General features: G+C 51.7%; 6 protein-coding genes across 6 annotated transcripts; 4 read left to right on the top strand and 2 right to left on the bottom strand.

The window, feature by feature from the left end:
- Window positions 1–1,061: 1,061 nt before the first annotated feature.
- Pmar_PMAR000830 (hypothetical protein) lies at window positions 1,062–2,082 on the top strand (the record flags this gene model as incomplete). The annotated part of the gene is made up of 4 exons (XM_002778945.1): window positions 1,062–1,119; window positions 1,165–1,460; window positions 1,793–1,901; window positions 1,949–2,082. 4 exons carry the CDS (start codon window positions 1,062–1,064, stop codon window positions 2,080–2,082), a joined length of 597 nt encoding a protein of 198 aa, XP_002778991.1.
- A 519-nt stretch (window positions 2,083–2,601) lies between these two features.
- Pmar_PMAR000829 (40S ribosomal protein S11, putative) lies at window positions 2,602–3,420 on the bottom strand. The gene is made up of 3 exons (XM_002778944.1): window positions 3,387–3,420; window positions 2,894–3,207; window positions 2,602–2,815 (listed from the first exon to the last, which is right to left on the bottom strand). Exons 1-3 carry the CDS (start codon window positions 3,396–3,398, stop codon window positions 2,674–2,676), a joined length of 468 nt encoding a protein of 155 aa, XP_002778990.1. The 5' UTR covers window positions 3,399–3,420; the 3' UTR covers window positions 2,602–2,673.
- Window positions 3,421–4,627: 1,207 nt separating this feature from the next.
- Window positions 4,628–8,541, bottom strand: Pmar_PMAR000828 (regulator of chromosome condensation, putative; the record flags this gene model as incomplete). The annotated part of the gene is made up of 8 exons (XM_002778943.1): window positions 4,628–4,855; window positions 4,898–5,047; window positions 5,093–5,239; window positions 5,281–5,337; window positions 5,389–5,523; window positions 5,571–5,635; window positions 6,021–8,378; window positions 8,427–8,541. The coding sequence occupies 8 exons, from the start codon at window positions 8,539–8,541 to the stop codon at window positions 4,628–4,630; spliced, it is 3,255 nt and encodes a 1,084-aa protein (XP_002778989.1).
- A 111-nt stretch (window positions 8,542–8,652) lies between these two features.
- Window positions 8,653–10,065, top strand: Pmar_PMAR000827 (protein kinase, putative; the record flags this gene model as incomplete). Its single annotated transcript, XM_002778942.1, has 7 exons — window positions 8,653–8,752; window positions 8,824–9,102; window positions 9,147–9,269; window positions 9,325–9,388; window positions 9,603–9,675; window positions 9,724–9,879; window positions 9,928–10,065. The coding sequence occupies 7 exons, from the start codon at window positions 8,653–8,655 to the stop codon at window positions 10,063–10,065; spliced, it is 933 nt and encodes a 310-aa protein (XP_002778988.1).
- A 41-nt stretch (window positions 10,066–10,106) lies between these two features.
- On the top strand, window positions 10,107–10,307 carry Pmar_PMAR000826 (hypothetical protein; the record flags this gene model as incomplete). The annotated part of the gene is made up of 2 exons (XM_002778941.1): window positions 10,107–10,177; window positions 10,225–10,307. Coding segments are annotated over 2 exons (154 nt in total), but the record flags the coding sequence as incomplete, so codon positions are not given.
- Window positions 10,308–11,545: 1,238 nt separating this feature from the next.
- Pmar_PMAR000825 (hypothetical protein) lies at window positions 11,546–11,847 on the top strand (the record flags this gene model as incomplete). Its single annotated transcript, XM_002778940.1, has 2 exons — window positions 11,546–11,666; window positions 11,714–11,847. 2 exons carry the CDS (start codon window positions 11,546–11,548, stop codon window positions 11,845–11,847), a joined length of 255 nt encoding a protein of 84 aa, XP_002778986.1.
- Between the last annotated feature and the right edge of the window lie 3,118 nt (window positions 11,848–14,965).

The raw sequence follows: 14,965 nt of genomic DNA, 5'->3' as shown, positions 1-14,965 counted from the left end.
TTCTGAAATCGATTGTTTAGGTCCATTATGGATTCAACATCGTATTGTTACTATCGATCATCGGCTACATCTGCACGATCGTTCTGCACGACCGCGCCCTACGAAATCGAATAATACCGCAAGTACGGGAGTTCGAAGACGTCACCGCTTCAGTGAACGTCCTCAAGGCACGAGATGCTCAGCTGCAGCTCGAAATAGAGGTCCGATACTGCAACTAATCAACTGTTACCTTGAGGTTGAATCCTTCTTCTAAGTGGCTTTTGTCTCAGAGGGATCGTCAAGAAGAAGGTCGGATTAGAGCAGCCCTCGATGCGTATGAGGTTGAGTACGAAGCCGCATTGCAGCCTCTTCGAGAACAAGAGGCTGCATTGAGGGCCCAGCTCAAGGCGATGAAGAAGTATCACTCGGAGTAGTGAAGGGTGGAGGTCGCTATAATACTGCATGACGTGATGTATTGGTTGTTATCACTCTTATTCGCTTCGTGTTTGTAAATTATCGGCCACAGGTAGGGCGTCACTCGTCAGTTAACTCTCCTTCGTATTGTACAAGAGGGCAAGAGGCGTGGTCCTCTGAAGCATGTATAGAAGGGCATTCATCAGTAAGGGAAGCTCTCTGCTGCATGCACGTAGTCCCCTACTCCTGCAAAGCCTCACGAGTACAATACTTCTGTTGGCGTGTCTATTGTGCTATGAGCACCTGGGCCATAGTGACGAGAAAAGGATGGGGAGTGAAGGAATGAGCAACCATGATTGAACACCAAGAGAGGATTCGACTCGCGAGAACATTGCTCGGGTTCGCCCTCGGAATTAATAGCAGGGCCATCGGAGTCGTGTGGCTTGCCTGGCCCACTGGCTTCATACAGATCTGCGAAAGATTGAGTCTGTGGAGTCACCTACAGCGGTTAGTCTCGACCATGACGCTGACGATCAGGGATGCACTATACTCAGATTCCTCCATGGGAAAATGATGATTGTTGTTTACTTATCATCGATGTAGCTGGTTATGATGATTATTGAATTGTGTGAGTACCATAATTCTGTGAACTAAGTTACCCATCCTCAATGAGTCGTCCCTCCAACCCCTTCGCCCAAGGGTTCCGTCGAGTAGACCTCGAAGGAGGTACCCGACACGTGAGTGTGCATGTCCACGTCTGGTGATGATCAGGAGCCCAGAGCGTGGTCAGCACTGTAGTAGCATGGAAGGCTCAAGCCACTCAGATGTCGATGACGATGGACATCATTTTCTTCACGGCAGCCTGTTGTGTGGTGGTCGCCAGTGTTATCTCTACTATTGAGGTGAACATCTCAACCAATACCACTCCTTCTCGAATTCCTAGACAGGTCTTCCTAACCGAGATAGCTCCCTTCGATCTCGTTGACTGCGTCTACCTCCTCCTTTTTGGAACCAAGATGATGCTCCTCGATGCACCAGTGCGATTCAAAGGCATCGTTGAAGTGCAGGTGAGCGAGCAGCTTGCCATAGCCAACCCAGCCTTGTGTGGTAGGCTTTCATCATCAAGTACTTCGCCTTCCTAACACGGTTCACAGGTAGAGGGATTTGGTACATTTTCCTCGGCACTATGACGTTCGCCACACTCTGGGATAATCAAATATGGTGTCACCATTCATCAGCCGCCGGCAACATCAGCATTTCTAGGTATTTCGGTGCGGTTCTACTTGGTTTCTATGTATTTCTCATCGGAGTATTCGCCACCGTAATGGGCGTCATGAAATCAAGGAAGTTGGATCGAGTGAGACTCATCACTTCTGCTCACTATGTACAGCCACCACAGGTTCGACAACAAATTCGCCGTCAGAACGCGAACACCGAGCAGATGTTCAACTCCTACGCCAGGTCCAACTTTCAGGAAGGAATGACTGCTGATGAATTCAACCTCCTCAGTGGTACCACTCCCGCGCCCCCACAGAAATGGTAAGGCTCTCCTCAGGTCAAGTGGCCGGGATATCATTCCGTAACGATGAGCTCACTTTTGTCCTCAATGCTCTATGCAATGATGGACGGCTTGGTATCAGCCAACGTGATTTCTGCGGCTGGATCAATGGACCCGCCGTTTTGCTATGAGTTACTACTCTGAAGTGTTGACATGATTTCCATTCTATCTAAACAGTGTTGTGTTAGTGTACACTGTATAAAGCACCTCCCGCATTGCACCGCATATCACAACGTGATCGCCACCCTTCCTCCTCCCCGCCGCAACAACCACCGCACTTATGGAACTATCGTATATCCCAGGTGTGCACCCCTATCTATCACTTCGTGCCCTCCAGAGCAACTCATCAAGAAACCTAAGCTCCTTCCTAGTTCCTTAACTTCATCTAATTAGCTAGCTATGGAAACCAGCACTCATTCATTGAATCGGCCCTAAGCCGATACGATACGATACGATAGAACCAATACGAGGATATTGTGATTAAAACTCTGTATTATTTGTCCTGAACAAGTAATACGATTCTGCCCCTTCCAGTGATGAAGCGTAGCACAGCGAAGACGATGTGGACACGTGCCTCAGGGGTGAGCCCATCGAAGTCTGACATTCACCTCCCCGGATTGTGGTGAACTACAACACAAGATGTTGTTGATCGGAAAGAAGCTATCTTCCCAAACGACCGTTATCATCCATCAGCCTTCATTCCAGCTATGAGTTACGGCTTTTTAGAACAGACGGAACTGCTTCTTGGCGGTACCGAAGATCTGGTTCTTCTCGAGCTTCAACACGTTGAAACGCACAGTCTTGCTGAGAGGACGGCACTGACCGCAAGTGACGATATCACCTTCCTTGGCTTCGAAACAGGGACTGAAAGGAACGATTTATCTCGCTGTGTTGAGAGGAGTAAACCAAAGTCTTGAATACTAGATTCAATCTGGTTGTTACCTGCAATGCACGGCGGTGTTGCTGTGCCTCTTCTCGAAACGGTTATACTTCTTGATGTAATGAAGGTAATGACGACGAACGACAATAGTCCTCTCCATCTTGTTAGAGATCACCATACCGCGGAAGATACGACCACGGATGCTGACGTTGCCAGTGAAGGGGCACTTCTTATCGATGTAGGTTCCCTCGATGGCCTCCTTAGGGGTCTGGAATCCAAGACCGACGTTCTTGAACCAGCGAAGACCCTTCTTGGACTTGAGGGCCCTCTTGTTGCCAAGGAAGACAGCGTCCTGCTTCTGGAAAGCCTTCTCGTGCTGAAATAATAACAAACAATACCACCACAGTTCACACCAAGTAGTGACACATTATACCTATACAGTCACGAAGCCACGAATAACGATAAAATACACGTAAAAAATCGCGATGTAACACGTACTAGGCGACGAGTCACACTAACAAGCACGCGATGCATCACAACACTACCAACTAGTACCTGATCGGCCATGATGAGGCGTGGATGGATGTCGATGGGGTTCGGACGCGATGAGGTAGCTGGTCGATCTCAAATCGATCACGTGATCGATTTACGCGCGCCTTCAACATCTCAACGTCGGGTGTTGAAGGCTTCCTCAAGGATCTCAATTGAGACACTCTTGGGGAAAGGGGTACTCACATATCCAGTTCAGGTGAATTGGTAATGGATAGGTGAGTGGCATTACTCAAACATCGTCTCGAAATTCTCCTTATAAGAGAGGAGCGTGACGATTAGAATGCTTTCGCGCTATGACTTCAGCATACATCATGAACATAGAAGGGCCTCAATAGAGACATCATAAGTTGGCTCTGGTTTGTAGATAGGCACCTATCTGACTCCTCCGTGGGAGCACGGTGCTCCGACAGATCCACGACGTACACCTAAGTACGAGGCGTTTCCAAGACGAGTGGTAAACTACAACGGCAATGCAGCAAACACGCCTAGTGCATATTATGTGAATTGGGAAGTCTCCCAAAGGAGATCACCGATGTGCTTGGGAAAGTCTGATCTCGTGTCCGTTAGTTTTTATGATGACAACAACGAGTGTACTGGTGTCGGCTAGCCGCACTTTCAAAATAACAAACACAATAAAGCCGAGGAAGCTTGAAACGCATCGGTTAATTGGACACGGCAGCACTTCCAATGAAAGACTGAACGCAACGGTCATATAACACATACACTTTATAACAACGGGTACTTGACAAGTTCCCTATTGTGTCAGAGTTGACCTGTTCATAGCATCAGCCATGTGACCTTGCCTGATCTCAGACATGAACAGAGCATAGCCATTCACGCCGCTACCGAGAGTGAGCATTCATCTGATGCCTCCCGATCGTGTCGGGCTTGACCAGAGTCAAAGACCCTGGGGGATACCAACCAGCCAGCATCTCATAGGCTCTACTTAGAGCATGGACGGCGAAGGGCTGGGACGAAAAGCACTACTATCATGGGAAGAACTGTTGCCGGGCATTACATTGAACACTAAACAGTTGCCGATCGGATCTTGGAACGCCGCGGGAGGTATCAGCATCGGCGCCGGCCGTGGAGTTGAACGATTCGAACTTGGAGGACACCTCACACCTAATAACCCGACTACTCAATTACCGCAGAGGTTCGATCCCCACAGCCTACTCTCATCCAAATTGCTCCTAGTAGTCGAACTGCCATCATTGCTACAAATGCTATCCATGTTGGATGTTCTATCCGCGTCCAGCCTCTCCCTCGTAATATTCAATAACACATCCAATGCCCTGTAATGGTTGCGTGCCATCGACAACAGAGGCGTTATCGAAGGACCCCCTAAAAAGGAAGCTTTCAACGTCCAGCCCGCCCCCAAGGCCGAACGGCAGGCAATCCTTCCTACTCCTGATCAATGGGGCCTTGTACTTGTAAGCATGGACCCTAGCTACTATCCAACTTCGGGGTACCTATGAGCAACCCTTCCACGAAGCGAAGATGCAGAATCTTACGAAATTGCGGTATGTCTCCTCAGCCAAATACACAGCACCGTCCCCACATGCATAATTCACAGCAGCCATAAACAGATGAGCTTCCCCAGAGCTTCGGAAAGAGCACATAACTTTGCCTCCCGCCTGGGTCTCCGGAGGGATGTACACCGACTACAAATTTCCATCCAGCTGAGACGCTCATCGTGGCCCTCCTACCCTAGAGAATCTGCCGACGACCGCATAGACCTCCTCACACGTCGTCTCTGGTGGTAGATTCTCGAGACAGATGATCATTGTCACTCTACTATCCGAGAGCTGACCGTTCGTCACAGTAAACGGCAACACACCCTCATACGAGTATATCTACTATGATCGATCAACCACCCAACAAAGCCTCTTCCCACCTTGCGCCCATCTACAGTGTGAAGTTCGCGTCTATTGGAGGCGAGCGTCGCAATAACCTACTAGTCAGAGAGAACACCAAGCCGCATAATACCGACAGTGAAGCCTACCTGTCCATCCCGGGCATTGCCTCTCGTCCCCGCCACCACAGGCCGACTCTGATGCATCCAATCCACCGCCAACAGTGCGGCATCTCTCTGGGCGTATATACAAACCAGAGAGCCCTCAGGGTCACACAGTTCGATCTGGATAGGCACACAACAGTCCTCGTACGACGCTCTACTGATACTACCTTCTCTGGCGGGCCGTAGGTGCCAAGCCAAGTAGTATAGAACTTCCTCACAGCAGTGGCCGTCTCTACAACGTCCAGATCTGATACTGCCGTCTTGGGCGGCAAGGGCATATTGGTCAGCAGTACTGTGCGGCTGAGCTCCTCCGCTTCGCCGAGGGTCAATGAGACTTGCTTTGACCTTCTGCCCTTCCCTTTTGTCATTGGCTTAAAGTCAGTGGCCATCATCATGATCGATCGGGGGTATTCCCTAGCCTGCGCTTTACGCCTGCTGTCGTTTTTAGTGCGGTAAGGTTGACGGGGTGGGAGAGGCAGCCGACTACCATCACAAGGTGGTTCATGATGATAAGTCATATGATACTACCAAAGATCCTCATGCCCCCAAACACGCAACAATACCGTAACTCCTTGAAAATAGTGCGAATAAATGTACGAGAAACTATTAGACTCTACCAGTAGGTGCCCTTGGGGGATCTTCCACCCATCGGCCCTTCCCACGCCCTTTGCCCTTACCATGCCGACCATGCCCTTGTGGACGCCGCTGTCGTCTCGGATGATCCTCCTGATGTCGCTGCAGGGCCGCAGCTTCCTCGATAGCCGCCAGTCGTCTAGCTTCCCGCTCACTCCTCTCGAACTCCTCCACCAACCTCACAGCCTCCCGAGCCGCCCTCTCCTCCTCCATCACGGCCGTCAACGCACTAGGTCGGCGCACGCCAGGGGTCACGTCCATGCCCCAAGAGCAACGGTCATTAGGTAACCGAGCACTAGCAGAAGATGATGAGCTGCTGCTGCTGGCCCTCTGCTCCTCTATCACCTCGGACAGCCGCGCCTCACTCTTTTTAGGCGAACTCGCCCAAGGACACGACCTCGCGTGGACCTGCGGCGGCGCCCTCGTCGCCGTGAAAATGAAGTCACCAAGAGTAGGCGTACGGGGCTGCGGGCCGGAGTCCGAAATATTGCTAGTCGACCGTAACCGAGGAGACGACATGCAACCCGAACCTGCACGAGATCGGGAGGCAGAAGAAGGGCTCTTCGGTTGGCCCTCTCTCGCCGCCTTGGCCTGAACCGTCTGGACTTCTTTCCACTCAGGACGGTTACCACCATCACCGATCGATTTCCGTCGGACGCCTTCGGTGAGGACCTCCTGTTTCCTGACGACCGCGTCAAGTCGTTTCTGTTGACGGTGTTCAAGGCTGTCCAACGAGCCTCCCACCGCGGCACTGGTGGCCCTCCCTCCAGTCTCCTTCGGCTTCTCCTCTACTACCGTTGCGGCTTCTGCTCCCTCCTCCTCGTGCCTGAGCACAGCCATATGACTGACCATATGCTGGACCGCATCCTCCTGTGATAAGAGGGTATTCAGAATATCCGCTGGCCTGTCGTACAGCCCTTGATAGTACAAAGAAAGCTCTCCCCGCTCACGCCGCGCCACCACATGTCTCAGCAGAGGGGCTAGGCACTTCAACAATCTTATCACAGTGTCTGGCGACTTAGCATATAGTAAAAGGATATTGCAAAGGAAAGTGACTATGCAGTAGTCAACTAGTAGAGGGAACCTCACAAACCCACATGCGAGGGCATCAGCTACGCACAGCTCATAGGTCGCCTTCATAATAGAACCGATATGGACGTCGGATCGGGCAAGTTGGCACTGAGCCAATACCTGCAGGCCTGGAACACGACCCCTGGGGGACCTTGGGATGATTGGAAGGTTGCTCTTCACCAAGGCGACTGCGTGGCTGGGCGACCCGCTGATGGCAACAGCTTGACCGAGGCCCACCTCCGTCCCTATGTCCTCCCATTGGGTCAGATCTCGCAACCGACTCGCGAAGATTCGACCGTCCTCCATCTGGACTAGACACCGGTCCCCGAAGATGCACACACTATGTGCAGTCACATCAGCGTCGTCAAAGTGATGGGCACATCGGGCCACCAGCGAATACCCACCTTGAAGCTTGGGATCCCTAACAGTAGGTAGGTCAACAGTGTAGAGGTCTCCTGCTGCTGATAATAAGACAATACGACTAGACCCTCGTGGTAGTGCTATCGAGACGAAGACAGCCCCGCTGATGGCCTGCACTGTCCATCCATCCCGGCCCGCCTTCCCCTCAGTAGCGGTCTCTACCCGCACCCTAGTCGGCAAAGGGCACACCCCTCCGCCCCATATGTACAGCTCGGAACCGTTGCCCCTCAGGGCCGCCGAAAGTGTACCATTGGCGAAGACTCGACCAACTCCCCTGAGACGAGAGACCGTCTGGGGTTCGACACTGGCCTGCGTGAAGTCGACCCCTAACTGGCCTGCAGAGTTGTCGCCCCAAGCCAGGACCATCTGAGTGTCAGCGTCTACCACCATGCAGTGTTTATCCCCAATAGCAATATCGCAACAGGGACTAGTGAGATGCTTAACAATGGTGGGGACCTTGCAGACGTCCACGTGTAGTGATCGACCGCACTGGCCGAACTTGTTGCTGCCAGCCAAGTAGGCATGCCCTTCTGCATCTAGGAACATCGAGTTGTCTACTGACGCTAGGGCCTTCGTGATGGGAACTCCAGAGAACCTTCCAGAGCCCAGCAGCACAGGGTCGACGCGGCTCTGAGCATCACCGGTCGCCAGCCTATGGCCTTGACCGAAGCCCCACACTGCCACATGGCCCGACTGGCACACGCATACTGTGTGGAAGGCACTACAGGAGATAGCGGCGGGCACCTCGCCATTGGGGAAGACCACCTGCCTTGCCCGGTTCTGGTCAGCACTATGGGAGAACTGTCCGTACCCCAAGGCCAGGTTGGTGGTCTTACCCCATGTATATAGCCCTATAGTGGGCGTAACACTCTCGAACAAGGCGGACGAGTGCCTACTACAAGATACAATGTCGTCAACGGTCAGGTCTTCTCCACGACTTAGGGCATCAAGTGCACGTATGAGTGGAGGCGACGGTCGGGCACCCCCTGTACGTGGTAAATCCTCATTAACCATAATCGTGGTGCGACCGACTACTTTCCGGATCTAACTAGTCTTTTCATGCATTTTGTGCACTTAGGTTAAATCTGAGAACGCATGGTTTGCGTGGTACACCACGAATGGTCAATGGTTCTCTCTCCGACCCTCATAAGGGGTCTTGATGCGCAACCACCCGATGCGGCCCTGCATGGTATCACCTTGGACGACCTTGTCAAAGTGACTTTAGGTAGGACTAGGGCCGGGACGGCGTTCGGCCGAGGCATGTCGCTGATGATGTACTTGCATGCATGTGGTCAGGGCACGGTGGAGGCCTGTCGGGTCACACAACGTTGAGCGACTCCGACGACTACCCTCCACGTCCAGTACTTGCCCGAAACACCAGTCTTCGGGACATCCGGAAGGATGAGAAGAAGCTCGGTAAAGGTAGCTTTGGTGAAGTCCTATGTGTCAAGATCCGCGGTGACCCCTCTGGTAAGGGCCTCGTTGCCCATCGCCCTTCCCAAGCCTCTTATACAGGCCGTCTCTATGCCCTCAAAACTCTCCGTAAACGTGATGTTGAGCAAGGGCACCTGGCAGGTGGGCCCCTTTAGTCGAATCAGTAGCGACTCTGTACCGACCAGCCCAAGTGGAGCGAGAGATCTCGGTTCAATCCCGGCTACCGGCACATTCTAACATACTCCGACTCTACTCCCATTTTGAGGACAGGGAGCACGTCTATCTACTACTAGAATACTGTGCCAAGGGTAGGGCAATGTTGTTCGCCACGTTCTTGACAAGACCTGTGTCCCCTCCTCCTAGGTGAACTCTACCACCTCCTGCGGACCCAGCAGAAACGGCGCTTCCCTGTAGAAAGAGCGGCTCGGTGAGTACCATATCCCGTATTGGAACAGTCGTTCGCTTTCTTCACTAACTATAGAAATTTACACACGAATTCAATGAAAATTGCCCAGAAACTAACAAAAATTTCCCGAAATTTCTCCCGAATCTCCGTATTATCCCCATTACATGTAGTTGATCATGTGCATATTCTTTTACACTGCTTTCATCCCCCCGCTGACTCTAGCTTGCATCGTCAGATACTTCCTGATGGCCGCCCGAGCGGTGGCTCATCTGCACTCCCACGGTATCATGCATCGTGACATAAAACCGGTAGCCTCCTTGGTCACCGTTTGCCTAGTTTTCACAGTCTGCTGACAGGAGAACTTGCTTGTCGCAGCTGACGATACTCTAAAGCTGGCCGACTTTGGTTGGTGTGCCGAGTTCCCCGCTCCTGTAGTATCTGGTTATACTACGCGAAGTCATGCTAGAAGACATACCTTCTGTGGCACTCTGGACTACCTCTCTCCAGAGATGGTATTTGCTATTACGCTCCTACACTCCATGATGTTTTACGTTTGCCAGTTGCTGGGTCGTGGGCACGACCACAGCATAGACCTGTGGGGCCTAGGCATTCTGCTGTATGAGCTGCTGGCTGGACGCCCACCCTTCAATGCAACTGACCAGAGGACTGTCGTCAGCAATATCATTAACGTGAAGTGATGGTGACTTACACGAGGTTGTCCTTCCTATTGGCCTTTCAGCTTGTCCTTCCCCATCGACTTTCCCCTAGTGGCTGAGGACCTTGTACGCCGGCTGTTGGTCAGGGATGAGGGTCGCGACTCGGCCAGAGGATCCTGACCATCTTTCTATTTCCTTCAGGTCGTCGGTCCAGCATCGCCGAGGTCTTGTCGCATCCTTTGTGTACCTCCATAGGGGCCCCTCAGCCACCTCTACCACAACCTGTGCTACGGGTAGGCCCATCGTGTCACCATCGAGGGTATAATGCGTGTAGCTATCCTCGACCCAGCAAGTTACCAGACGTCACAAGTCGCCTCCTCGGGCGCGTCAAAGGGACCAAGGCGTACCTTCCGGTCTAGCACGCGTGCCGACTCTGCGGGTAGCGTCCCTATTGCAAGGCAGACTAGCGTGGTTGAACAGCAGACTCTGCACCAAGAAGCAGCTGCTCCGGCGTCTCTCCAGCAGCCTAGGGACTTGCCACAATACCTCCATCGAAGCGTTGTTCACAGCCCTCCGGTTGTCGACCAGCCATCTCAAGTACCCTGGGCCTGAGCTCAACGCATCCCCTCCGTCATGGGCAGATGTCGTTCGTGGCCACGTCTCCATCGGTGCAGTACCGACCCCTCCCCAGTGGTAACTTATCAGTATGCTTCCCGCCTCAGCGAGGTGACCAGGGGTCCTCCTCTCTTGACGGCTTGGGGCCTTCATGTCAGGTGTGTCAGCTGTGAAGAACTCGCCCTCAAGGACGCCTGTAAGCGCCCTCGAGATGACCCTTGCTATGGTCTACGCGTAGGTGACAGTGAGAGTGTCCAAGCAACGACCTCCATCGGAGACCAACCTCGCCCCGCCATACGGTTTGTAAGTGAGTCGTATTTGCAACGATAATCTCACACTCCTCTTCAGCCCATCCCTCCACGAGTCGTTCGTCAGCCATAATAGGTATCACCGCCAGCTGCAATCTCCCTTGCAGAGCTTTCGTGACTTAAATCAAAGCTCCTTGGTAGAATATAGTTCACTCCGGCGGTGTGGAATTCGGTGTTCTGCAGATTCTGGATGTCTCTTCGTCATCCTTCTTATCTCTGGATGACTCCTTCGCTGCCCCAAAGGAGACTTTGGGCCCGCCAAGGGATAGGCCCGAGCCCCCCCGCAAGGTGCCTAGCCGTATTCATCTCTTTCCTACTGTTTCTTGGTCGCTCAGCTCGGCACAGTGCCGTCCTATCCAGTGCCGTCATTCCAACAACGAGTGTGGGGCGTCCCACCCGGCGGCCCTCCCATGGGAAATCGAGTCCTTGCTACCCCGAGCAGCTTTCTCCCGACATACACGTGGGCTCTGCAGTAATTAGTGCCTCTGAGGCCAATGAAGCATGCCCCCGCCAATTTCTATTTCCGATCTAATGTTCGTTGTGCTATTGGGAGGCGCGTTTGAGTATCAGTTTGGATTCCCCCTATGATACGTTCAACGATGGGAAGTCTCCTCAGGCCGACTCCGGTGTTGTTCAATCGTATTGGACCGCCGCTCAGGACGGCTCAGATCGGTCCCACTGTGGGCGGCAACGGAGGAAGAACCTTCGTCCTCTACTTGAGTAATTCGACTCTCAAGACAGTGGTGATCTGCATGGATTGTTCTCAGCTACTACCATCAATGTCCTTATCGCCTTTCAAGTGTCCTGGGCCTGCTATCTGCAGCCTAGGTGGAGGAGCTTCAGAAGCGACATGTTGGAGAAGTTCCCGTCCCTCCAGCCGGATATGGATGAGAAGGACTGATAGGGGGTAACAGTTGCAGCCATTGGTGACGGCAACGGTGTATTCAGGTCACTACTAAACGATCGTACACACGTCGGCGTAGATGAGCCGTCGTGAATGGTGTTTTAGACTACGTGTCACCACTATTATTATTATCATCATATTTTGAGATAGCAGCTGGTGGTCTTGCGTGGCACGGGATATGCACAGTACTTGCGCTATATAGGTCTCATGTTGGTCTACCGTCTCGCACACACACATGTCTTTCCGCAACAGAAGAAACTATTCAGATGGTCGGATGGCTTGACAGCGTGCTGCGGTCACATTTATTTTCATGAATACGGCAGCAGCTCCTTCACGAGCAAAAAGGACTAATCATTTGAGTGAGGGAGAGTTCATTGTCCGGTTTGACGTCACACTGTTCGTTTTCTAGGTTCGCTGACAGTTTATTCGAGGGAACTGCAGGTTTGGAAATCAATGTAGCTCTAGGAGGTGTTTCAATCTGTGTAAGGCTGAGGTTTGTACGCGCCCCAGCTCAGCGTTGGAATATATGTTCGCTTTCCTCAAGCGAGTCAATGAAGTTACTTTCATATCCATGTAGAAGTGTACGGAAAACAATTAGAATTTTCCTAAATTTCTTTATAGACTTCATGTTATCAACAACACATGTAGTTAAAGTATCGTTCCACGCGATTGCACACATTCCCGCCGTCGATGTCCTGGGCGGGCGAATCTCCTATATATATAGAGGCCGAAGGCTCGACGTCCAAAGTACTAGTACCTACACGCCTAGACATCGACGGCTCCCTAATTCACTATGTTGACCTCCAGAGTCGATTTTTGTTCACTGACTATTCATAGAGAACATGCCCAGCTTGTTATCTAAGAGTGTTGGGTAGTTGATTCGGTGAAAGGCGTCAGCTATTCTTGACGCAGCTAACACACGGCTAGAAGTGTCGAGTAATAGCTAACGTGCCAAAGGACCATCGGCTGGTCCGCCTGTTTTCCCAGCTGACAGCTGCTCTCGAACTGATTATCGAGTTACAAGTTGTAGAGTGCAGTTATCAGCAATGGGCTATCTTTCCCGAACCGCCCATGTTGGCCGCGGTACTACCATGCTAGTTGTGCATATGCAGCAACTATCGAGCAATGGTCTGTCGCTATACGTCTCCGCGGGGCAACATAGGCCTCCCAGATAACATGGGATGAGGAGGGTTGGGTAAAATCGTGGAGGCACTCAGGTATGGTCCCCATATGTTCTACCCCCCCGTTGCAATCGCGCGCGCCTCACTTTAACCTCGCCCAATAAATTGACCTATCAATTGACCATATGCATATTGTCCCACACTCCTCCAACTGCTTTGACGAGGAGTGTGAGTATGCTCATTCGATTCACGACCTGGTGGAGTCATTCTCTGTCGGGCTAGTGTGATTGATGAATCCAGGCGCGTTAGATGATGTTGGCAGAATGTCTCAATTTGGTCAAGTACAACACGGCTCGAGCCAATTCCCTACTATAGTCAGCGGATGTCAGCGTTACTCGCACTGGTCCTCGCTGTCCCATAGGGCGCTTGTACACATCCCACCGTCTGACTCACTGGTGGGGTTGTTCTCATCTCTAAGTGAACTTCATCCAAAAAATGATGGGATGCTCGTCGACATTATTTACCACGACTCTTACATTTCGTCTCGAACTCAACGCGATACAACATTTGGCTCATCTCATCTCACCGTTTCATTTTTGGCTTAACCATCAACTCGACAATTCTTCATAATTAGAGTCAGTGGTAGTGATTTTCGGTTCCATCGATATCACAATCTCCCAAGAGCTACTTTGGTTGGCTATTGTCTGATCTTCACTGCTCTAACAAGTTTTCACTCTCGCCACCATCGAGGGCTTTTCTTGTAGTGATTGTCTACCGGATGATAACAAGCAACGTAGAGGCTTGGTGGACACACGTTACCATGCGACGTGTTTTCGGAATTCTCACTCTCTCTTTGACTGCGATCTGTGTTCTGAGTGCACTAAAGTGATTTTTTCAATCTACTGGGGAAAGTAGTGAAGCTGTAGGAAAGTATCGTTTGAGGGAGAGATGTAAGCCATGGACATCTATTACACGTAGCGTCCGTGCTTTACTCGAATTGGATTCGACCGGATTACTACACCAATCTATGTTGATTCGAATGACTATTTTGCTAGGGGAAAAGGATGTTCCTGAAGTCTAGCCAGTTACCCAAATAGCGGAGAATTCAGAAACAACAACCTCATACACTTCACCTCGCCTGAGCAACCTCTCCAAAGGAGGAACCACCACTGAATCGACACCAAGTCAGTCACTTCTAGAAACATTGGCCAGGCCAATTTGGCCGGTACCCCGCCAAAGAGACAACCACCTATTCGTGACTTCGTTGGGGGAACTTCCATCCACCCTTTACTTCTATCCTCGAACCATCTGTGTGTCCAACATTCGAACGTTGCCAGAACTTCTCGAATAAAGGGCAGCTCACAGCCACTACAGTAAAAGGTACAAGTTCCAGTCAATAGAGGACCCTCGCACTCTGGCCTATGCAAAAGCCATGACACTCTATGGAGGCACGTTGTGTCTGACACACTCGAAGTGGTAGTTCCTCCAATCGTGCGCCATAATGGTCAGTGAGAAGATGCATACTGAGGCTGGGGAATGCTGTTTTCTTGACAATTTTCTGATTGCCTGTATGAACTGGTCACCTCCGCTGAAATTTTCCAATCCACAGCAGCGGATGTTTGTCTCCACCTTCACCAACTCGCCAGCTCAACTCCCCCTTATGTGTCAGAAACGCACAGAAACTAATTTCATGGCAGGCTGCCATCGCTGGGCTATACCGGCCAGGTAGCACGCTAACAGAGGCAGATGTCGCGGTGGCGATTTGGCTAGATCGACCGATCGGACTAAGTTTTGAAGCACGTTGAGCCGCAATCGAGAAGGATACAGAAAGCCGGACTGAGGATCCATGCAGTCTGAGCAGAAGGAGCATCCACAGAACTCAGAAGTGCCCGCCTCACTCGCATAATGAGCCGCGGCTGCCAACGTGTACTCAGTCCTCCTCCGCAATGCTAGGCTCAACGCTGAGCGACGTTCCTCAACGGACGCATTCCGGA

The sequence above is a fragment of the Perkinsus marinus genome (assembly GCF_000006405.1).
Source record: "Perkinsus marinus ATCC 50983 genomic scaffold scf_1104296948084, whole genome shotgun sequence".
Classification (NCBI taxonomy): domain Eukaryota; phylum Perkinsozoa; order Perkinsida; family Perkinsidae; genus Perkinsus; species Perkinsus marinus.
The sequence above is the reverse complement of the archived record's forward strand: the minus strand, read 5'-3'. Positions and strand labels throughout refer to the sequence as shown.

Coding starts and splice junctions, on each gene's coding strand:
- Pmar_PMAR000829 (XM_002778944.1), bottom strand. Junction 2,816..2,893: donor AACACCGCCGTGCATTGCAG/GTAACAACCAGA, acceptor CGTTCCTTTCAG/TCCCTGTTTCGAAGCCAAGG.